Source organism: Rhipicephalus microplus, chromosome 3 (assembly GCF_043290135.1).
Source record: "Rhipicephalus microplus isolate Deutch F79 chromosome 3, USDA_Rmic, whole genome shotgun sequence".
Lineage (NCBI taxonomy): Eukaryota > Metazoa > Arthropoda > Arachnida > Ixodida > Ixodidae > Rhipicephalus > Rhipicephalus microplus.
This window is the reverse complement of record NC_134702.1, coordinates 49,384,343-49,409,962: the sequence shown is the minus strand read 5'-3', so window position 1 is coordinate 49,409,962 and position 25,620 is coordinate 49,384,343. Positions and strand designations below refer to the sequence as shown.

Sequence of the window (25,620 nt, the reverse complement as noted above, 5' to 3'; positions counted from 1 at the left end):
GCTTCATCATTTCACTTTCTAAAATGCAATGACAGAATGCAGAGATCAATTCTAGGCGATAATTTGGGCTTGCAACGCGAGAGAATATATAGCGTGAGGTTTCATCGCGCCTACTGCGAAATGTCCACGTCGTGCAAGTGGCTGTGACGCAAATCCCATCATTCATTGGTAAAACCCGCGTTCATCGAACACCCTTTCTCGCGTGCGCGCTCAGCTTGTCGTCAGCTGTTTTGTTTTGTTAGTTTGATACGAATTATTAGCTCTCTGTTTCGCTCTATGGTAATAAGATGGAGGATAAATTTTCATTTGTTTTCTATTGCTAACCTGCAAGCTTTTACGTGACATCGTTTGATCACATTCCTACTCGGGATGCGCCTTGTTTGGTTCTCTGAATGCGGCAAGTAGTGTCGATCTTTCAACGGAAAACGAATTTTTATGGACACCTTGATATAAACCATTACTCGGGGGCCAATTTGCATGAACGAAAGTGATACTGCCGGAGAATTTATTTTGCACATCTCTGCACTATAATATTGCCGTGCTTATCGCGCCTATGTGCGTTGGAAATGGCTTTTGATGTAAAATGAACGTTTAGTAGACATTTGCTTGGGTTGATATAGAGTACACTCTAATAGATAGATAGATAGATAGATAGATAGATAGTTAGATAGATAGATAGATAGATAGATAGATAGATAGATAGATAGATAGATAGATAGATAGATAGATAGATAGATAGATAGATAGATAGATAGATAGATAGATAGATAGATAGATAGATAGATAGATAGATAGATAGGCTTTGCTTGTGGTCATCTGATCCAATATGTAGTACATTACCAACAGGCTTAGTAGTCATTAAAATTATCCGCTATGTTCTTTTCGAGCTTGTTGCCAAGCAGCGGCAACATACCGTGATCACTAACTACACATTTGGGATCGTTTAACCGTAACAAAACTCCACGAAAAAAAACATATACATTTATCACCAGCAGAGCCACAACACTGCATGAAGAAACCTACATGAAATTCGCAGTCGAAGAAATTTAACAGGTAATTGCGCGGAAATCGAACGTATATAAAACCAACGTTTTCTTCCCGGCCTTTCCAAATAAATTATAAATTTTACCATCCGCGAGCTCATTGGGCCGAGTCAGTGTGTACGTGTGCTTCGAGTAGACGATTCATTTAACGCCCACTCGAGCTGCATTCTACTGAATTCCTGGTTATATTATCGATTTTCGTCTGCTCTTGAGTTGTCATTTTATTTTCGGATAAACATATAGATGGTGGGTGCAACAGCAGTGACAATTGGGCGGGCTGGTACTGATTCTTGACTGGCAGCGCAACGCACACACGGACACATAATGGACAAGAATGTACACTCCCACGTGCCTGCCTGGGGTGTCCATCTGCCATTTGTCCTGTGTTGCGCGACCAGTCACGAACGGGTGCTATGAGCATACAGGGTGACGGTATTGACGGCGTGCTGCCAAGCTGCAACGACACTTCCCCCACCTATCGGGTTTTTGGAGAACTGATTCGCCCCAATTATGGCCTCCGAGATTAAGTTCACGTAATTTCGGAAGCCACGTTATTTAAAAAAAGGGCACGCACTGGCCGACAGTCCCGCACTCGCTTGCTCTGCCTGCGAACATCCGCGAGCTTTAGCAGAATAAAACTAAGACGAAAGGTGTTCGAACGAAAATTACTCGCGCCAGTGCTGCAATCTTTCAAATAATATGGGAATGGTAGTTATACAGTGTATGTATTTGTCAAATTTTCGGGTGCGTATCTTCAATCTTTCTTGTAATCTTTTACGTTGCGCTTATATAATCTGTCCCTGTAATGGACCTGAAGCCATTCCTGAGGAAAAAGCTCATTGCTTAATGCCAGCTTCTTAAGGATAATCCGTTACTAATAAGGTACACTTCATCGAACCGCGAATTAACGATTGACCATCCAGATATAAGTAAAGGTGTATTGAAGAAGCCAATGTGGAGTAAATATGGCGAGCCACTGACAACATATGACATGTATTTGCGGAGCGTTGTTAACTAAAGGCAGGCAAAAAAAAAAAAAAAAACGCCGACGATTACTGCCTGGCAAGACCAACGTACCGTTACTGAAGTTTTGGCTTTCTGCAACGCGTCGACTAAAACATAAATCAAACCGCACAGCACCGACTACGCCAGTATTCGTCTTTTCTGCGGATAAGCGAGGTAACCGCTACACATCTGTATGGTATCGTTGAAGTTGAAGTTTATTCATCATTGCAAACATACACCACTTATCCAGCTGTTGAATCGGAAGGGGCGATGAAAAGGCAACTGGAGTGTCTGACGACGCATCAACCCTTCCCCCCCCCCCCCCCCCCGCTCAGACCACAATGTGCAATACCCAGTACGTACATTTACGTAAAGCATAAATACATAAATTCGACACAACAAAAAAAAATGTACTCAGAACAGATATACAGCAAAAAACAAAGTTTGAAGAGCAGGAGAATTAGACACCTAGGTGTCTAGTATAGTGTGCACTTGTAGATGTTGCTTGTGGCTGATGACGATGAAGAATGAACGTTCAGCCTCTGCAGTGGGTGGGAGGCATGAAATCACACACGCGTTAGCATTGCGTGACGCGGGAGCGCTAAAGAGCTCGTTTCGCAGAAATTCCGGCTTCGGCGTCACTGGTTGTGAGCGAAAAATCATCTTATGCGCGACCGAAACACCGAGAACGATGTAAATGAAATAAATGATAAAAAACAAATTCAGGTCACAGTGGGAATCGAACCCAAGTCGTTTGGGCCCCGAGACGTCTGCGTGGACAGCAGACGTTCTAACACACGTCCACTTGGGATAGTTGGAGCACGAGCACAAAACGACAACACAGAGACAAGTGTCAGTTATAGCGCGAGAACAAAACGACGACACGGAGACAAGAAGTGTCCTTCTTGTCTCTGCAGTGTCGTCGTTTTGTTCTCGCGCTATAACTATCGTCATGCCATACTAGCCCAAGCTGCCACACGTCCACTTGGGATAGTTACAGCACGAGAACAAAACGACGACACAGAGACAAGAAGTGTTAGTTATAGCGCGAGAACAAAACGACGACACAGAGACAAGAAGTGTCCTTCTTGTCTCTGTGTCGTCGTTTTGTTCTCGCGCTATAACTATCGTCATGCCATACTAGCCCAAGCTGCCACACGTCCGCTTGTGAATGCAGCGAAAAGAACTTCCCCTACTCGGAAATGCAGTGAAATTAGCTTTATTCTTTGCAAACTCACGCGTCCTGTATTCATGCTTCGCAACACGACATCAACCATTGCAGCAATAGTGCGTGGCACCAGCGTACATTGCCATCGGGCCTCGATTGATTGATTGATATGTGGGGTTTAACGTCCCAAAACCACCATATGAGTATGAGAGACGCCGTAGTGGAGGGCTCCGGAAATTTAGACCACCTGGGGTTCTTTAACGTGCACCCAAATCTGAGCACACGGGCCTACAACATTTCCGCCTCCATCGGAAATGCAGCCGCCGCAGTCGGGATTCGAACCCGCGCCCTGCGGGTCAGCAGCCGAGTACCTTAGCCACTAGACCACCGCGGCGGGGCTGCCATCGGGCCTCAGAACGTGGGATTATCATATCAACTTGCGCTAAAAGATGTCATGAACTGAGTGTTTGAAGAACGCGTAGATTAACGCGTTTCATTGGCCGACATTACACCTGTATATCTATAGAAACTAAAAAAGTTCTATAGGCCCTTATTTCTCCGTCTTTTCCAGAGTGAATCACGAACGTGATGCAGGGTATATAGTGATTCGCTCAGGGAGGTTCAAAGTACTCCACATCAACAGGGTAACGTAGCGCTGCCCGAAGCAGAGTAGCATGACCCCATCGAAAGAAGTAGTAATACATCTCTCGAAAAAAAAAAACAGCAGAACTCGGGCCAAAATTGGTCTTTTTAGTTGTTTTTGACTGATTTACTCACGCGCAGACTGTAAAGATGGATAAATATGAACACTACGACAAGTAAAAAGATGACCGAGTGGTACTCAAACCTTCGACCGCACATCAGACAGTGAGCCCGACACGCCAACCACTACCCCTCACTGGAAGACGGTCGAGTATTTATTTATTCATATCATAAGCAATGTTTGTGGTCTGTGAGCATTTTCTTGTTTAGAAGCGCAGGTTTGAGTGTCTCTGCGCTTGTGACAACCATTCGGACTGTAGTTCACGTGTTTCGTGCGTTTGTTTTGTGCTTCGTGAAATGAGAACGTTCACCCGGCGCGTTTTACAGAAGAAAAGAATAGCGCAACCAATGATGTGAACCTTAGCACTGACTCGCTATGCGGTTAGTAATTTCTGTGTACGAAAACGTCGCACCTCTGAAGTGTACAGTGAACAATTCAGTTTTTTGTTTAACCTTTGAATGCGTTTTCGATTATTTTTCTATGGCTAAAGCCATTATACTCCGCTGTAGCCATACCGTACGTTAGGCTTACGGCAGCATTCCCCGGGCGCGACATTCGTATCGAGAAACATGGTTATTAATATAAGGATAATGTAATAGCCGTTTGAGATTAGTCTCGATCGTGACCGATTGAATGAGGTCATATTCGCTTTATATTTCACTACACAGATCCAAGCTGAAAACTCGGATATTAAAAGTTCTCTTCAAGTCACTGGCACGCGCTGGGAAATGCTGTTCTTATTGCTGTCGTCTCGAACGCCAACACAAACAAATGCAGTCTTAATGCATACATGTGTGGTTTAGAGCTAATCAATCGCAGAGTGCCGGCGCATGGATATATAGATCAAAAGCAGGAGTATAATCACGTTTTACTCTCTTATATGGCTCGCACGTTGCGCACATGGTCTCGCGAGTCAGCGCATGTCATTTATTGTGACGCATTTTGACGTTTAATGTAGATTCTAGAAATGCCTGTGTCTCGGGAAGTTCACTTCGCAACGTACTCTCTTATATATGACTGAAGAATAGTAGACGGGCATTCCGCTCTCTCAGAGAGAGGTAGTAGAAAGCAGTCTCCCTCTCTCTTTTCGTACAGAATGAAAATGAATTTTACTCCGTCTGATGCTTTGCGGGAGTAGAAGAACGCTCTGAACCAGGCCTTTTTACTCCTGCGATACGCAAACTTTATAGAGTGAGGGTGTTTTCGGAAATAAGTTCAAAGCACCATCGTGGCTCTGTGGTAAACGTAGAGGGTTCCACATAGAGAGTTCCAGCGCAGGTTCCAATTACCCTAGGCTTTTTCATTTTATTTTTCTCGTGACTCTCGGTTTCCTCTGTGCCTGTCGGTTACGCCGGCGACGCCGCTCAACATGGGAAGGAACGGACGCCCTAAAGAGCTGCGTGCACTCTAAAAGCACCCACCAACAAACGTCATTTCATTGCTCGCGTTTCTTTGGAAAAAGGCCGTTATCTGACTTTTAAGCAGTGTTTGCTTCCATGAATGGTATTCACTGCGTGCACGGGCATATGCAGACCTTTTTGTATATGCAGACCTTTTTGGGTATATGCAGGTGGAGAGGGGTGCGGTGGGGACGCGCCTGGTATGCCAACACCTGGCTATGTCACTGATTGCATGTATGTCCTATAGATCCAGCGATCCATAACACAACCTCTTAATAAAGGGTTTTTATAAAGGCCATATCGCACACTACCTTTATGATCATAGGCCGTCTCCGGTCTATAGCTAAGCTCGCCTGCCCCCGTTATAATTTTAAACAATACATATATGTTGCCGCCTTCGAGTATATCGATTGACCTTTAGACATTTTATGGCTGCTTCTCTCCTATGCAATGTAATTCACTGGTCATAGGCAACTCATAGATTCACTTTCATGGCACCCATATATAACCATACTAGTTGTGTCCATAATTGATATCATCATCATCATAGTCTTCTTGATTATACCTCTCAATTTCAGAGCCGACTTGGACACTAGCAAAGGAATTTATAAGAACCGTACCGGGTCCCCACGCAGCGTGTTGGGAGCATCCAGGCAGAGTGAGCTTAACCGTCGATCGCTCTTTCAAACTGACGTCTCGTGGGAATTAATCAATTTGCAAGGTTAAAAAACCATTCCAGATCACAAGAATCGATTAAGAATCAGCGGTTAAGTCCTTCAATTCTCAGAAATTATTTGAGGCGATTTCATTTAACGTGTGCTGCATACGTTCTGAACGTTATTGGATTCGCTATTTCTTCAGCTTCGATTAATCCTGTGAGAAAAAGGGATAGACGAAGGGCAAAGGCTTGCATGGAGGTTAACTACCCTATACGAAGGTTGAGGGAAAGAGGGGATAATAGATGAGATAGAGAAGTAAGAATATTAAAAAGAAAAAAAAGAAAATTATTATTTAGTAAGAAAACACAAAACACAAATTCGCGCTGGTACTCGCAGGAACTCGTGTGTTCCGGTCATGGAACACGATCGGCATTTCGTTGACTCGCGCATGCGTTCAACAGTGGGCCAAGGTCCCCAAATTTTGTCTTAGAAGAGTAGTCGTGAGTCAAGCCGATATATAGCCCATTTGTCGCGACCCTATATCAGTCTTACAGACACTGCGTCTTACAACACGGGTCTCACGAACAGCAATGTGTATACGATGAAATAAGGGACGATTTCCACCGAGGGCTCGAGAAGGGACACGGAATATTTCAGTGGTTACCGAGCAATTACGCGTACTACCGGCTGAAGATAATGCAACGATATCTGCAGATAATGATGACCATGATGATGATCATGATGACGATGTTGGCCCATCGGGGGCCTAGGTGTGCGCATGACGGGGGTGGGTTGGTTCTCCCATTTAACATGGCATCACCGACCATTGGGGATAGGCCGTTTTCTAAAGCAGGCAATAGCTTAGAAAATAAGCAGTCACATACACTAAAGCAAAAATTAACAAGATGGGAACGGAGAGAAAAAAAATGCGCTAAGAACGTCAATGGTAATTATCCGTAATAGTTGGAAAACAAGATGGGAACGGAGAGAAAAAAAAAATGCGCTAAGAACGTCAATGGTAATTATCCGTAATAGTTGGAAAAATTATATTTTCAGCAAGGGAGAAACAAAGACGAAGTACAATTATTTTAGCATGCGTTTTTTTTTTTTGTATCATGGAGAACTTTAAACTGAGCATCATTAGGCGCCTCAGTGGGAAAATCTCAGTACGGCTGCACCAAATGAGAAAAAGAAAAAAAAGGAGCATTTAAGCATGAAATTAGTGACGTCTCTATATACTATAAAGGTTCCTCTAAAGATGCGTCAACGCGTTCAACAGGTCATCCACCCCAATCGAGTCGGTACGCAAATGTCTTGCAACTATCTAGAACGTGACGCTTCTAAACTGCGTCTGATGGCTATTATAGTTTCAATTCAAACTAATTAGATGCTGCGCGTGAGAATGACGTCACGATGACTGAGATAACGGCCTTTTACGTGTAAGGTGAAAGCATGCGCGGACCTAAATTTTACCAAGCTGGAATGTTCAGTCTTGAAGTGGTGAATGACACTGAAGGCGACGGATGATTTCGATTGACAATATTAATCGGGGATCCATTCGAGAGCCGACGCACGCGCTAAGAGCACAGGAATGACTGGGGAGATGTACGTCACTTTTTTGTCACGCGCTCTATGCAATGCATGACGCACTGCACACGAAATTTGAGACAGCTTGAATTTTGTGTGCGGAGGGATGAACGCGGGTATCGGCAGTTCTGCACATTATTGATTGATATGTGGGGTTTAACGTCCCAAAACCACCATTTGATTATGAGAGACGCCGTAGTGGAGGGCTCCGGAAATTTCGACCACCTGGGGTTCTTTAACGTGCACCCAAACCTGAGCACACGGGCCTACATTTCCGCCTCTATCAGAAATGCAGCCGCCGCAGCCGGGATTTGATCCCGCGACCTGCGGGTGAGCAGCCGAGTACCTTAGCCACTAGACCACCGTGATGGAGCCACAGTTCTGCACATTCTTCTCTGGATCCGCCAATAGGCCGATTCAAGCGGCAATAATTAGTACGTCTCAATGTAAACACAAAACTAGATGATCGAACGAAAAAAAAAATATTAAGGCTGTTCCGTCCCATGAGTACCCCCCGACCGCAAGTCTGTAAGTGCACGAATGAACGTGAGGTGAAGCTAAAACTGCTAAGCCTGATTTCACCATGGTTGATTAATTTTTATTTTAGTCGCGGCTACATTCTGGTCACGTAATTAAAGTGAAATATCGGAAATCCCCCTCCTGTATGCTCATGAGCGCCTGCACTATGCAAGAAAATGCTTCATTCCTCAATAAACAATTGTATCGGGCCAGTTGGTTGGTTGCGCATTCCTCAAGCTACCTATACTTTCTTCAAAATTGGTGCAATATTGAATGTTTATTAATTTCATGAGCCGTTTCTATATCCTGCTTTTGGTCCACACTCTTGCTATGTCCGCAAACGATGCAGTTGCCGTGTTGCTGTCAATCACTGCGTGTAAAGTGCGTTGTTCAATCGTTCAAGGCTACGGTAGACACACTAGCTACGCCCCAATAGTCTGTCAGATCAGGTCGATCATATAATGCTAAAGCTGATTCAACCCCCCCCCCCCCCCCTCCCTGAGTGCACGTGCGTTTTCTTTTTCTCTCTCTCAACACGTTCTTTTTCTTGCACTTATTTCCCCACCCCAAGTGCTGGGTAGCGAACCGGATGCATATATCTGGTTGACCTCCCGGGCTTCCTCCTCTCTCTCATTAGGGCACGTGCTTTTTTTGCTTGAAATTTATGCATTCTTGTTGCTTGATGTCGCATTTATAGCTTTGGGTTGAAATATTTTGCTGCACGTACGCGATAGCTTTGCTGCAGTGACTTCCGCGCATATATATCATCAGCCTGACTGCGTTGTGCCAGTCAACTTGGTCATGTGCTTGCTACTGCCAATTTATATGCCCACAAACTTCTTCATCTCATCTGCCTACCTAACCTTCTGTCTTCCCCTAACCCGCTTGCCTTCTCTAGGAATCCAGTTAGTTACCCTTAATGACCAACGGTTATCCTGTCTACGTGCTACATGCCCGGCCCATGTCCATTTCCTCTTCTTGATTTCAACAATGATATCCTTAACCCCGGTTTGTTCCCCAGTCCATTCTGCTCTCTTCTTGTCTCTTAAGGTTACACCTACCATTTTTTCTTTCCATTGCTCGCTGCGTCGTCCTCAATTTAAGCTGAACCCTCTTTGTAGGTCTCCAGGTTTCTGCTTCGTAGCTAAGTACCGGCAAGATGCAGCTGTTATATACCTTGCTCTCGAGGGATAGTGGCAATCTACCTGTCATAATTTGAGAGTGCTTGGCAAATGTGCTCCACCCATTCTTATTCTTCTAGTTACTTCAATCTCGTGGTTCGGCTCCGCGGTTATTACCTGCCCTAAGTAGACATATTCTTTTACAACTTAAGGTGCACTATTACCTATCTCGAAGCACTGCTCTTTTCCGAGGTTGTTGTACATTACTTTCGTTTTCTGCAGATTAAATTTAAGACCCACTTTTCTGCTTTTCTTGTCTAACTCCGTAATCATGAGTTGCAATTCGTCCCCTGAGTTACTCAGCAATGCAATGTCGTCGGCAAAGCGCAGGTTACTAAGGTACTCTCCATTAACTCTTATCCCTAATTGTTCCCATTCTAGGCTTCTGAAAACCTCCTGTAAGCACGCGGTAAATAGCATTAAGGAGATTGTGTCCCCCTGCCTTACACCCTTCTTGATTGGTATTCTGTCGCTTTCTTTATGAAGCACTATGGTAGCAGTTGATCCCCTGTAGATTTATTCCAGTATTTCTACATATGCTTCGTCGACGCCCTGATTGCGCAGTGTCTGCATGACTGCTGATATTTCTACTGAATCGAACGCCTTCTCATAATCTATGAAGGCTTTGTATAGTGGTTGGCTATATTCTAAAAATTTCTCTATTACATGATTGATAGTATGAATGTAGTCGATTGTTTAGTAGCCTGTTCGAAATCCTGCTTGTTTTTTTGGTTGATTGAATTCTAATATCTCTATTCTGTTAGCAATTACCTTTGTAAATAGCTTGTATACTACGGAGAGCAAGCTGATCGGCCTGTAGGTCTCCAAGTTATCTATATATATATATATATATATATATATATATATATATATATAAATTCGGAATTACCGCGAGCAGACAGCAATTCATACGCAATTTAAATGGATCGCTGGATTCACTTTGTAAAGAAATATATCGTGACTGATAATAACTAAATCATCATTTACGTTTTAATTACGATTACTTGCTGTAAAACACACTATACAGTTAATTCAAAGACTTCCACTGCTTTACAATTTTTTTTCTCCAGAAGACTGGCATCGCAATACGCAAACTTTACGCATTTACCAACAGTCGATCATAACGCGCCCTCTCAAAGGATTAAGCTGACCCCAAAACAGATTCGGCACGGCCGGTTTACTGCCGTGCTTCGCATAAAACACAGCGGCGAGCAACTGCGCGGTATACCGACTCGGTCGCAAATGAGGAATACGTGCCACGGGGGCACCTCGTTCCAAAGGCATCGCGGAGCGGATATAATAACGCACATGCTGCGCACGCACTTGATAACTTACGTGCACGGCTCAAGCGAATGACACGACCAGGTTGCGAGAGCACTGCTGGGTCGAGTGTTCCATGTTCCATTCTGTTCCAGTCCTGGAAACCTAGTTTGCTTCTAACGTGTTCAATATGAGAGAAAGAAAGAAAAAAAAACTACGCAAGGTATAAAAGCAGGGCAGCGATAATTTTATTTACAAAATTTACAGGAGCAGAAAAAGAATTGTTTTTTTTCCACACGGGGACGAAAAGAGACGACAGCAAGCGGTAGATAAAATATTTTTTAAAAAAGTGGGCCAGCGCAGCCAGCTGCACTGTTCTATTTCTTTTTGTTTTTTTCTATTCTATGACGTGAAATAGGGACGGTATATAGACTTCTAGATTTTACTCTGTTCCTCTAGCATCTTGTTCTTTCTTCTTTTTTTTTTTTTCAAAGAGGCGCACTGCTCAAAAAACGAAGATTGCGAGTCAATGGCGCGCGCGCGCACACATAAAACAAGACGTACACACATATAAACACACCGTTTCCAGGCAACAAGTATTTAAGTAGTTATCATAACTCCTCGAAGAAGGCCACCCTGGCTTTCGTGGAGCCCGACTTCGTCTGCAAAAAAAGAAAACAAAAGCAAGCAGAAAAGAGTGTCAACAACACTTCGCCCAGTTTTCCCACAACGACAACAATAATTTCGTTTATATATATATATATATATATATATATATATATATATATATATATATATATATATAGCAAGACTTTGAATTTATTTCCATTTGTTTGAAAGCAGTTTTAAAAGCCTGAGTAACATTTCAGCTCACAAACGAAACTGAACATAGTAATGACAGTGATGACAAAGCACATACTGACGCGCGTAAACACCTTTTTTTTTTTTTTTCACAGCGAAAATGAGATCTCATACTTCGAAAACACCGTCAAAGGCATCTTTCTAGCTTCGCTTCCTTCATAAAGAACGCTACACGAACAAAACCGAACCCTCCACACAGAGATGTTAAGAAAACGAAAAGTCTACAACCGTTATGCGGCAGGGTTAAGTGGGACGTACGCGACCGCGTGTGATTATTAATAATCAATCAATCCGTACGTAGAGCACACGAGCTTTACAAACACAGAAGGAATAAAAACATAATAAAAATAAAGCCTATCATGAGTGTTTATGTACAAGCGCACTCAACGTGTTCATTTTATTTTTTTGTCCTTCTTATTTTATGCTTAAAAAAAGAAAAAGACAGAAAATATTTGAAAACCTTAGATTACGAAGACGGACGGTCGCCTACTAACCATGTGTCTGTGCTAACGTGCATTTCTAATAAACAGTTTTTTTGTTTATTTTTTTCCCCACACATTAGGCCGACAATGAAAAGAAAAATTGGCACCCACCCGTTTCAATGATTTAAATAATAATTCCTGGAATTGTCCGCGCCACAACCACGACATAATAACGAGGCGCGCCACCGCACAGTGAAAGGGCTTCAGAAATTTTCACCGCGGTCGTTAACTTGGACCAGAAAATCTAAGCACACGGGCCTTGCCTCCGCAGAAGGGAAACTGCCGCTGCCGAGATCGACCTACGGGTCAGCAAACCAGTACAGTGACCAAGTTACAGGAATATCCATAAATAATTTCTAGTTAACTAAGGATGAATAAGAAGGTTCCAAAACGTACAGTGCGTTATATATATATATATATATATATATATATATATATATAAGGGAGTTTAATAGCGACGCCAGGTGGTAGGCAGGCAGCCGGTACGGACAGAAATGCTCCAGCAGTCCAGCGTCTACAGCTCGTGCACACACTCGCACTCCGAGAGAGATGGTCCCACTAGTCGGTGCCTTGCGAATTCCTCACTACATTATCATTATTTTGTACTTCCAGACGAATAACAGTGGGAATCGCTCTTTCGAAATCTAGCGGCTTATGTGGATCGCAGCCTATCGAGGAATCAAACAATAAGGTTCTCGTCATATCATACGGGAATATCCCGGGTTTCGGAGCATCAATTAAACCTTAGAAGCTGCCACACAGACAATTGCTCTTCTGACATTATTTAAATCCTCGTAGAGACCGAATACGAATGCCCCGCTAGGTTGTATCGCTTTTTCACGATTAATTGCCCGGTTTTCCCGCTTTTTATTGGTACTATTACTATGGTATTGTTCTACCACCTAAATGGTGCGTATTCCGCATCGAGAAGTAAAACCCTTTACAAAACAGAAGGAGATCCATTTCTTGGCCAATCCTAACGCAGTGGTGGGTATGAGTCCCACACCTGATACCGACAGCAAACGTTTAATCATACACAGATTGTATTGGATGTCATGGCAACAGGTTTTCACTGCGCTGGTACACAAACATGGCGGCCGTAGTATCGAATTTTTAGCTCTGATATAAGGAACTCATTTCGTGGCAGATTCCAACGCAGCGATGGTTATGAGTCACTTGTCTATGCGCTGGATACCAAAAACAACCCTTCATCCGTAGATATGATATATATTGCACCCATGGAAGCAGCTTCTCCGCTCACTAGTACACAAACATGGCAGCCTCAATATGGAATTTCTAGCTCTAATATACTGGAACACATTTTAGGCAGATTCCGACGCAGTGATGGTTACGAGTCATCCGTATATGCGCGCTGGATACCAAAAACAATTCTTCATTCATAGATTGAAATTAAAATTGAAGTTTATTTCAGGCAAAAGCAAAAAAAAAAGAAGAACGGTACAATTTGCCTAGGGGACCAGCGAAAAGGCATAAAAGCCTGACAAAGCGCCGGCCCCCTGTAAACCCAAAACCCACCAAAATAACACAGTGCTCAGTGTAAAGTAAAGAGTCAATAAGAAATTAAGCATAAATAAGTTTCTACATGCAAAACATGTACAGGAAAACATAAATGAGCGAAAATTTGCGCAGGCAATGAAATCAATAAAGCATATGCGTGCCCGACAAATGAAGCAAACTGTAGAGGACATAAACAAAACTAATGTAAGACATGTAAAATACCTGAAGAAACTTTAAACTTGAATACAAGGTTTCAACAATCAAAAGACAACAACATCAATAAGGAATATGTTTGACCGATAAATGAAACACAGTTTGGATAACATAACCAAACGTTAATGTGATTTACACAAGAAAATACTTCAGGGAATATGAAACAAAGATGGTGACGATGATTACGTTTGTGTAAATAGGAAGTGTTCCTGTATCTTCTTTTTGAAAATGCCATATGAGACTGTATTGTCAATTAGAGAAGCTAGAATCGGTTGTTCGTTCAGAAAATGCAAAATTTGATACAATAGTTTTTGTGTGCCGTAATTTGTACGTGGTTTCTCATATGTGTACACCCTGTGTCGTAGGTTGTGACTGTGATCTCTCGGGAGATGCCTCTGATAAAACCCTGAGCGATCAGTTCGTACCTGTTTATAAATAAGCATTGCTAATTTTTGTTTCATGACGTTGGTTACCGTAAGTATTTTATGTTCCTTGAAGAGAGGCGCGGTATGATGCCTGAATGACACCCCTGATATTAGTCGTATAGCTCTTTTTTGCAAGGTGTGAATTTTGTCAGTGTTTGCTTTAGTCGTATTTCCCCATACAAGAAGACAATAATGGAGATATGAGTGAACAATGGAATAATATAGTTGTTTTTTCAACCACAGAGGGAGGAGTTGTCGCAATTTGCAGATTATACCCGTGGATCTGGAAATCTTGGTACGAACGTGGTTGGTGTGTAAGGACCAGTCTAAGTGTTCTTGAAAAAGTATCCCAAGAAATTTATGCGCTGTGACACGTTCAATTTTCTGCCCTTCAAATATTATTGTAGGCTCGCTTGTTATAGCCTTATTGCGTGGGCGGAATAAAACATATTTAGTTTTTTTGGTGTTTAACTCTAATCTATTACACTTAAGCCAGTCAGATAGATGTGTCAGCCACAGGTTTGCGTGTTGTTCAAGGTGATTGAGGGAATTACCGGGGAAGAATATATTGGTGTCGTCCGTGTAGAGAACAACATCGGGTGTTAGCGGTATGTTAGGTAGATCATTGATATGAATCAAGAATAGCAAAGGCCCTAAGATTGATCCTTGTGGAACGCCACAAATGATATTACCTACGTTTGACTTAGTGTCGCCGAGACTGGTGTACTGTTGCCGATTGCTTAGATAACTTTTTATAAATTCTAGAGACTTTCCTCCAATTCCATATGAAGGGAGTTTCTGTAATAAAATATGGTGCTTAACCGAATCGAACGCTTTTTTGAAGTCGAGAAAAATCCCTATGGTAAGTAATTTATGTTCAAAATTGTCAAGTATTTTTTCTTTAATATCCAGTAGTGCTGTTTCAGTAGATGTTTTCTTTTGGAAGCTATACTGTTGTTGTATTATCACATTTTCTTGCAATAAGTAATTTGAAAGTCGTAGGTTGATGACTTGCTCAAATATTTCAGAGAATATAGGTAATAATGAGATAGGCCTATACTTATTAAGGTCATTTTTATTACCGCCTTTAAAGATGACAGATACTTTCGCAATCTTTAGCTCACCAGGAAAAATTCCTGAACTAAGAATTGTGTTAGCGATATGTGAAAGCGGCTTACTTATGGTATGGGCAACTGCTTTAAAAGATGGATTGCACCTGGCGCCATGGAACTAGCTTTTCGTGGCTGTCGTGCACAAACATGGCGGCCAAACTGACGTCAGAGAAAGAGAAAATACTTTATTCACAGGATCTTGCGTGGGGTATAGGTGCCGGCCTCACAGGGCGCGGTCTATACCCTTCTAATGTTCTAGTCTATGCAGACCTAGAAACACTGGGCCTCGAGGGTTGAACCTGACCCGACAGGGGATACTTGGGTTCCCGCGCTTGCGGGTCACGAGTTCCTGTTCTCCTCTGCCTGGCCAGGGCCCCCTCAAGCCGCTGGATCGCCCATTTCTGAGATTGGCAGTCGACAGAGCGGATTCACCGCTCCATCTGCGCTGGCAGTTCTAGGCGGGCGGTGCTGTGGTCGGCACCAGTTACTCCGCCACGAGATTCCCCAGCCCTGCCACACGCATCGCCGCCGGCAACTGACGTCAGTGCACAACAGTGTCACGCGCTTATCGCTCATTGGCCCCCGCTCGACGCCGGTAGTTGTACCTTTGTATCGGCAGGTTGCCTTCAACGATTCGTTTCACGGCGCAAGACGCACCTGTCACGTTTTCTCGCCTACGCATATAGGCTTATCGACGTTCGTGCTGGTGCACAAACATGGCGGCGACAATGCAAATAACGACCACATTTATTCAAGTCCCGCATTGTGCTCGTCCTTTATGCACGTTCATATCCCGATCGAGGGTCACATCTACGTTCTTATTGTAACATTGCGAGCAAACTGCATTTGTAAACGCTGTTTTCACAAATGAATACGTCTCTTTTTGGGTAAAATTTATCGCACGAAAAGTTTCGCAAAAAAAAGCTTCCCCACTATGAAAGCGGCCCCTTGCGACCGGTATTGAAAAAAAAAATAATAATAGTCGTGTATGTGCGTGCTTCCCTGCAAAAGACATCGGAAGGCGATAGCTTTCTGTTAGCGGAGAAACAATGAAACGTTTATCTGACGTTCTGCGAGAGATGATCGGCGAGTGCTGCGTTATAAGATATGGCAACATCTTGCAGTAATGTAAAAAAAAAAAGCTTTAATGTGATAGCGTTAAAAAGCTCGTTTCGCAGAAACTGCGGCGGCGTCGTCGTCAATGTCGGTGTCGTCAGTTGTGAGCGAAAAATCAACATATTTGCGTGACCGAAAAATCGAGAAAGATGCAGATAAAATAAGTAATAAAAAATTCTGGGTGATAGTGGGGATCGAACCCGGGTCGTTTGCGTTGAAAGCGGGTGTTCCGCCACACAGCCACGCCTCGGCGTGTGAATGCAGTGAAAAAGAACTTCCTCGGCTCTGAAATGCAGCAACCTTCATGCTTTACCTAACACACGCGCCCCGTTACATGTGGTTCACAATACAACACGAAGTATTACCGTAATAATGCGTGGTACAAGCGTACAGTCATCGGGCGACAGACCACAGAGGGGCTATCATAACGATTTTCTAGTTTAAAGCCAGTCACCCACTGCAAAAGACACACATGTTACTGCGCCCTTAAGGCCACGTAGTGATTGCATAGCAAGTTCGAAAAGATTTCATGCGCCAAGTGTTTTAAGTACGCACAGGAACAGAATATAGCTATCGCGTTCAACTTTTAAAGGCTAAGCTTAAGGGTCTCCAGCCCCCCCCCCCCCCCCTTTTTCCCCCTTTAGAACGGAGAGCTACTGGTAGGTGGCAGCAGTCGTTTTAGCGAAACGCAGGAAACCACCCGCTTTTTTCGTCCTTTAAGTCACATTGTCAGCGCAGCGTAATAAACGCTGCAGTCTTTAGGACTGCGTACTATACGTTTTCTAAAAGAAACACACTACCTGTTGCTTACCTACTGATGTTATTGATTACATATTATTGATTACCTATTATGCATATTTTGCTTTTTCATTGACAATTATCAGCGGCTGACCAGATCAAAATGTGTGGCGTTGAGGACGAGGTTAAACTTTTGCCGGGTGGTTGAATTGTTGGACAGACACCAACAGACAGACAAACTGCGTTGAAGTATCCAAAGAAAGACTAAGAAATGTGTTTTAAGTATCCTGGCTGAACGTGCTTCTCTAAGAATTCAAATACTAAATGCGAAGAGCTATATTCACTTGAAACCATGCAGGTCATTCTATTTCTTAGGTAATATTATCTGATAATGCAACAATACACTTCATGTACCTAAAATATGAACGACCTTGACAGCACCATTAAACAACGTTCTTTTTTATTTTCTTCGCGCATATTTCAGCAAAAACAGCCAATTAGTTACACCCCCACCCTTCCGATAATGCCTTGATGGGTTTGAGGTTGAGAAGACAAGTTAATCGTGAGACTTATATTTCATGCTCCGTAATCATCCTCTAATATATATATATATATATATATATATATATATATATATATATATATATATATATATATATATATATATATATAACTTTTTTTTAACCCGTACTTGAGCGGTCTGTTTAGCATGGCCACAATAATCAGCGAAATGCCAAACTGAAATTTCGTCGACGTGCTACAGGAAGGTGTCGAGTGAACCTCGCAGTTCACCACCTGATGGTGATGATGATGATGGAGTGTTTTGGCGGCCAAGAGTCCTCTCTAATGTTCACTGAAATCGTGTATTGCTCGACTTATACTACTCTAGACACCTCACTATGTCGTTTGCCCTCTCAGCTTTTTTTTCTTCCTTAGTGTAAGCTTCTATTTTGATAATGTACCGTTATAACATCTACCGGCTCTTGCACTGTCAATATCACCCCTCGATTTCGCCCCCACAAATACTGTAAACGGCTTTTTTTTTTTCTCCTCACATAAACCGCAGGCCAGTTAAACTTTTCATTCGCTTTGAAACCCTGACAATCTGAGAATGCTACACGTATTCCACAGGTATTTTTGGTCGAACGTACTGGCATTTCGTTGACTCGCGTTTTATTGTTTTCACATTTTTCTTGCAGCCGACACAAAGTATCTCCACACCACTTGAGCAGGTAGTGACACCTGGCGAGACAGCTATTGACAAAAGATTACAATGCATTAGAACAGAATGCGACTTGAGAGCCTCGCTAGTTCTCGGTCTGAACAGATGGCGGCACATGGTGTGACAGTTTTTAACAATAGATGAGAAATCACGTTGCTGCCAATGCAATACACGGCTTACTTACAACACAGAATTATAGGTGCCGGAAAGTAGCACTAACCACCAATGTCTACGGGCGGGCGCACACATAGTAGACTGAGGTCATCACGTTTAAAGTGCGTACATTATGTGGTCGAGTTCCGCAAACGGCACAGGACAATCAATACATCATTGAGTGCTGATGCTGTGAAAGTGTACTGACAACCACTTTTTTTTTTAGCAGTGCATTATGCACTGCTTTGGCACACGTATTAAGGAATGCATATATGCATCAGGGAGCTGGTATTTATAGCTACCAATCAGGTCTGTAAGTAGTGTAATGAAAAAAAAAAATGTTGATAATAAACAAATAAAGTTTAGAGATATTGAGTGATGCAGTAAAATCTTTCTCCCAACTGTAAGTGTGGCTGCACACTTGCGATTAAAGCCAACATCATAACGCACAACCGAACATAAGACGAAACCGCTCTTTCGGCATGTTCTGTATAGCTTCATCCCGTGATGAGATACGTGGCGAAATGTCGCACGAGAAGTGTACAGAACATTCCGAATTTTGGTTTTTGCTCTAACGTTAAAACGACACGCAAACACGTTAGAACGACACATGCGTGGCGGTACTTGAAAAGAAAGCCTTCGTCCCACGCAAGCTCATGTGGTTACAAAAGCATTACTCAGCAACAGCGTAATGGTGATTAGCACTGGCACGCGAGCAAGTCTGGAAACGCTGCCCACCACGGACAGCCAAATGGGGAAGACAAGCGATTACATAAGCGAAGGGCGCGTTGTGTGGGCAGCTGATAAAAAATGGAACGGAGTAGCGGGGGCTGCCCACCGACGTCAAAATTTCAATATTTTCTACGCGCCCAAGATCAAAAAAGCGTTAACCACATTAACGAAACTGGCAAACCTGGAGCGAGCTTATCTTCTCGCGAAATGTAATGTGTTTTAATTATGTGCGTCATGTCGTCTTCGCGAATTCAGTACCTTGGCTTGAAGCGAAAACCATGCCACTGCTGCTGCACAGAGGCAAACTAAGCTGCCGAAATCTTAGCAAACACTTTTTTTTTTCAGATTCTTGCAATCTCGCAAAGCAATGCACGTTCGAGAAATAATAATTCACATTTCAAAACCACCATATGATTATGAGAGACGCTGTAGTGGAGGGTTCCGAAAATCTGAAACTTTCGACCATGCGATCCTAGTTAGTGGTTTCAACCCCTCCCCTTTTCTATCCCTCCATCCTCTCTCTCTTGAGGTGGACGTGCATGCATTACATAGGCCTGTCTCCACGTTGACTTGCGCCTGCACAACGCCTGTTTACACACCATCGCAATCAATGCAAGTTTTAGCCTAACTTCATGTATTCTGCACATAGTGTTTGTAACGGCTCTGGGGGAAAGAGGCGGTGTCAAATGTTCCCAGGCTACGCTTCCATATAATACATGGGGATACTGGACTGGGCATTTTTAACCAGCCCTGTACATAATGTACCCGCGTTTCTGAGGTTTTGTGCACGCCCTCTTTGCAAAGTGTGACGCTCCTGCGTACACCACGCCGTTACCGACGCTACGTACGCAGCACTAGAACTAGCTAGAAACGCCTGCCCAAGGCTTACACGTATTGTGTCAGCCATAAGAACTGCCATTATGACAACTTGCCAGCAAACATGACAAAGTAAGAACGGGACACATACAAGCGCAGTTTGTTTGTGTTCCGATATCTGTGCCGTCTGTCACCTATATGTATAGTCTCTTCTGTAATACGTAAGGAGTGCCAGCTCTGACAAATCGTCTACATAGTCTATCGAGTCTTCAAGCGCAAATGGGAGCTGCACTGAAAGGGGGAAGGTGGCGACACTGAGTTTGTAAGTAAATTAAGAAACAAACGCCAACAAAAATGTTCCTACAGCTCGATCCGAACTCCGGACCTCTGGTGCCGACGCCCTATGATAAGGCACATGGTCGGCCACATGTGGCCGGCGGGTCGCATGCGGACCCCAGCATGGCGAATAAACTCTCTGCTCCCCTCCCCCCCTCCCTTTGTCACTATTTATCTCAAGGTCAACAAAACAGTTCTGACCTCAAACAGGCTATTGCTTGTATGTTATGTTTGTAAAGCGCTACTTTCTGACACAAATGCATAAAAAGCATGTAACTCCTACATTTCTATTCAAGGTTCATACAATTTTTTCACACGAATTTCATTCCCTTGCCTACAACCACATTCCTCTCCTCGATTTACCCATGTGCATGCAGCTCACGTACTTACGTAATTGAGACGCTGTCGGCGCCATCAGAAGCATAGGCAGAATTTGGGGAAGGGGGCAAGGAAGGTATGGGCTTGGTGTTTCACCCTTTGACTGCACCACTGGACGCCATATTGATCAGAGGATGCAGGCATTTTTGTTTAAAACTCGAGTGTCAATGAAGCAAAAGTGCCAGCAATCAACTATTTTCATTGTGAAAATATGCTGATGCAAACCCATAAAAATTGGTTAATATCTGTATCAGTTTTTTTTAAATTTAAATGCTGTCGACACAGTACCACCCCGAATATTCACTGCTATATTTGAGCCTGCAGCTACAAAATATTTCAGAAAACTGTAGTTGCTGCTCAGTTTGAATAACTTTTTTTTCTCAGTTAAGTTAATTGAAATATTGCTTTAATGAAGCTTGTGATTATTTGTTTCATAAAAACAAAAAATAAAAGGCCTGTATTAAAAGTTGTTGCCTTATTATTAGAAATTTATTTTAACAGTATTCTAGTTGCATTACATTCAGTTCTGAAATTCCATATTTGTCCACCCCTTAGAAAGAGCAGGAAGAACGGCAAATGTACCCTTCTATGTAGAGTGAATGAATAAACTTGATTTAAACATCCTGCAGTTTCCTTCAGGCGAGCCGGGGAAAGGGGGGATTAACCCCTTTCCTATACCCCGCTCTGTCGATGACAATGGTGGTGCCTGAGGCATAGAAGCAATACTTTTTCAACAAGAATCACTCTCACCTTTTTAGCCTCAGCTAGTTTACTAACTATCTCACGGCCTCCATTTAGCACACCTTCGAAATAACATGCATGTTGTCCCCGACAAAACAAGGGTTCTGCCATAAAGACGAAACTGTGCCCTATTGAAAGCATAGCAAGAGCTGTCTAGAAAGACAGAGTGCTAGGGAGCCAGTATCGTTTCACGGGTGAAACAGGAAATGGGGACATTGCAAAACACAATAAAAAGTGAGGAAGAGAGAGGCATAGAGAGAATTGGCTACGCAGTTGCAACACAGATGAATGCAGTACATGAACGACTTCTAGCAACAATAAAAAAATATGCAGCTGTGTGTGCAAATACTGGCATCACATTCTTGGAGTTTCACAGTAATAATGCCACTGCACAGCAAAGACAAACATGCAGCACATAGGCTGCTGCGGAGTGACTAAGTGCTTGGTCTCCAAATGGAGACGTATTAGAGGCACCATTAGCAATGTGTATGTGCATGTGTGTGTGTGTGTGTGAAACAGTAACATTCGTACAAAATTGTCCCATAACCTTCAGGCCTCCATATTTCTAAGATTCGAAGGATATTCTGAGTGCTCACCCTTACAAACGAAGTCAAGGCAGAAATTTTTGTAAATGATAAACATAAATAATGCAAGGCCATAATGAAGGTCTACGGAAGATTTCACCAATTCAGCGAGGGGGTCACACCAACATATTCTGTGCTCAGTTTTTGAGACGTAGTACATTGCATCTGCAGATGACACACAAGTAAAAGAAAGCAAGGTCATTCTACAACCAAGACTCGCCAAGCTTTTCTTCCTTTTTTTTTTTTTCAAGGCTCTTGAGAAGCATTGCCTCTCTTTATAATCACTGTGTTCTCAAATAACTCAAGTTTTGCACAGGTACCCACGAGAATGATGAAAGGCCCTCACACATGCACTATGGCTTCTAAACTTCTGACAAATACCATTCATACTTCAACTGAATAATAACCAATTTGGGCAATGTCTGCAAAATAGAGGTGAAATTTCCGAAGGATTGTTTCTGGAGCATGCCACTTCAGAATGACAGTTTCATTGAATCATACCCAATGTAAAACCAAGAAACCTCAGGTGATTATCAGCCGCAAAAAGACATTACTATACCATCAGCTTTGACAGATGGTAGAATTTACGAAACTTAATTTGCTGCATAGACTGCGTCACCAACGCTTACTACCATACCTATAAACACCTCGTTCAAGCATTTCTGCAATTTTTCATTTAAAGAATTCTAATATGGCTTAGCCTGAAAAACTCTTATCCTGTAGGCTAAAGTTATTATTGTAGCGAAACATTTCAAATGTTTGAAAATTTTGTAACGCTATGCAACTTGCACAGATCATCGAAAAACTATGAAAATGAATAAAAAGTCGAACACCTTTATTACTTGAATTTTATTACTTGAAATGCGTGATCTGGAGACGAAACTTATTAACTGCAGCCAACTTTAAACAAATATAAAATGAAGCGCATAAATACCTAGAGTTCTTGGCGAGTTTGTCGCTAGACTACATTGCGAACCGAATAGTCCTACCACTTTTTTAAGTACTTTACTAGCAATAAGGCAGGATTGAACATCACAAAAGAGCTGCAATGCCACCAATAAACAGAAAAAAAAAATACGCCCCTCGATCCAGGTACTTCAACCCAATGCACTGGGTTGGTGAAAGAAAGAACATAACAAAGAGCGAAAATAAAGGCAAACGTAAAAAAAAAAAAAAAATATCAGCACAATTTCAGAACACACAAGTGTTGCATGTCCTGTGTGCAGACCGTGCAACCAAAAATCCCGTCAATCTACATCAGCTGGTCTAGAGCCGAGCCACTTTCACTACATGTCCCTGCGGCCTGAAGCAAAAGTGAACACACACGCAACAGCTGAGAATGAACTAATCATTCTGCATGCAACGCAACCTTACCTAGGCCAACGACTGCCACAGTTTCTCACTTGACACGCATTTGAAAAATTTATTTTGTTTCAAACAGCCTTGCAACATTTTCGAAACATGGCCATAAAATGCCACTGCCACTCATCAGCGGCATTTTATGGCCATGTTCCGAAAATGTTGCAAGGCTTGAAAAGACCAATGTGGCCTGAACATCATAGCGCATCATGTAGCATGGAATTTACAATGAAGTTTGTCAGTTAGTGATTGCACACTTTTCTCTTGAAGGGTGCTTGAAATGGCTTTTTCATATTCCATTTTTGATTAGACCACTACTGGAGCTCGAGGCCAAGCTCCACCTTCACGGGGCCTGTGCCGCACGTTACACATCCGATCAGATACGCAGCCACATCGACATTAAGTGGGCAGAGCAAGTCACTCTGTGAATGGGCGGTTGAAAACGTGTTTGGTCGAGTCGCAGCGATCCGCAGTGATATGCAGCGATTTGCAGCTTTAAAGCGTATAATAAATTACACAGTTTATGCAGAGAGCTCAAATTAGTTTGTAATGGACCGTAGGGACTTGGTTTAATGGCCCAATGTGTTTGTACAAAAGCGTCTAGATAACAACTCAGGTCTCGTGCAGCACTGTAGTTGTTGTCCGCCGCCGCCAGTGTCCGTAATTACATCGCGCGAAATTAGAAAAAAAACCTAGTACCGATGACACAGCGGGGCTCAAACCCGGGTCCGCTGGGTGCCTGCACAGTATTCTACCACTGAGCTATGCTTGTCCTTGGGACTTGTTGGCAAATTTGCCTTAGGTGAGCTTGATGTCGGGAAAGCAATCGCGTTAATACGACTCATAAAGCGTTTTAAAACAGCGAAACAACAAGCAGTCGTCGCACAATGCGAATACCGTAACAAGTGGGTCGTCCAATACTCAAACTCATTACAAAAGTTTGTTTTTGTTCAGCTATTAACTGTGGTGCATACTCCCCTTTAGGTATAATTCCTCATTGTTGTCCGCCACTGCATGAATAATTGGCACAAAATTTCTCGCAATAGTTTAGCGGATACCGCACTTCTCAGAAGAATGACGAAAAATAGCATAGCGAATGTTGGCCTACTAACCTAAAATTTTTATTATAAATGCCATAGTGTGCATCAAGCAAGTGTGCTTGCACAAGTTACACAATGAGTGTTTAGAAAAGGCTCTGAAAGGCCACTCTTCTAGCTTTCGCTGTGACAGTGCTGCGCCTTCCACGCAAGCCTGGCGTTTTTTTTTTTTTTTTTTTTGTCCATTCGTCATGCCTCCCACACCCCGCATAGCTTTCAGCACACTTGCTGGTGTAAAAGGAGAAAGTGCTTAAAACTGCGCAACTAATTCTTCAACTCTACTCATACAAGACAGAATCTGAAAATATTTGTTGCAATCGATTTGTGAAGCCACAAACTCCTTTAAAGAGGTCAACTGATCGTTACTTAGAATAGCATTGCAAGGCCTCTTCGAGTGCTTCCCAGCAAAAATTCTGTCTTTCAGCCAGCTGAATCACTCTGGGAGCCATCATTTTAAAGCAGATGCTGAATGCTTCTCAAATATACAGCTTGTGTCAAATAAGTTAATGCTTTGTTTAAAGTTGAGCAGCTTCATGCTGCAAAATCTTAAGGCTTATTAAATGTGAAGCATTTTTTTCTGTACTGCAGGCACTTTGAGTATGTATGCATGTATGCGTGTCTGTCTGTCTGTCTGTCTGTCTAGCCACCTATGTCTGGGTGCTCTCGTGATCATCCTCTTAACTTGTAAACCAAAATCAGTACGGTAAGATAAGATGGTTTGATGAATACAACTAGCTGCCATGAAATAAATTATGTCAAAATACCATCGCATCACAAACTTCATTAAACACTGTCCGCCAGACAGTGGTACATACCACGAGTGGGTATGTGCCACAGGTGATTAACACTTTCTATCTAACCAGGAACGATTCCAACACGCATGGCTAATTTTAACGCAAGAGCATCAAGAAAAAGCTGAAATGTGCAGCGTTGACCCAATGAATGCAAAGAATAAATGTCAGGGTCTAAGCACGAATCGAGCCCTAGTATTCCGCGTAGCAAGCAAGTATTCTAACACAGAGCCACGCCAGGTATTGCAACTACTTTTCAAACAGACTCGAATGTTCGTAAAACGACAACTGTGGTTGCAATGCTGGCTTTCCGACTTCATAAACATTACATATTTGCTCCTACGATACAGCCATCATGTCG

The 25,620-nt window shown here is 42.8% G+C and overlaps 1 protein-coding gene across 2 annotated transcripts in view; it reads right to left on the bottom strand.

Moving 5' to 3' along the window:
• Positions 1–10,811: 10,811 nt before the first annotated feature.
• Mer (ezrin/radixin/moesin family protein merlin) overlaps positions 10,812–25,620 on the bottom strand; it is a 47,826-nt gene continuing 33,017 nt past the window's right edge. For both annotated transcript variants that reach the window (XM_037426344.2, XM_037426352.2), the window contains exon 16: positions 10,812–11,247. In XM_037426344.2, coding sequence (XP_037282241.1) covers positions 11,197–11,247 — 51 coding nt within the window. In that variant the 3' untranslated portion in view covers positions 10,812–11,196. The remainder of the gene's footprint in view (positions 11,248–25,620) is intronic.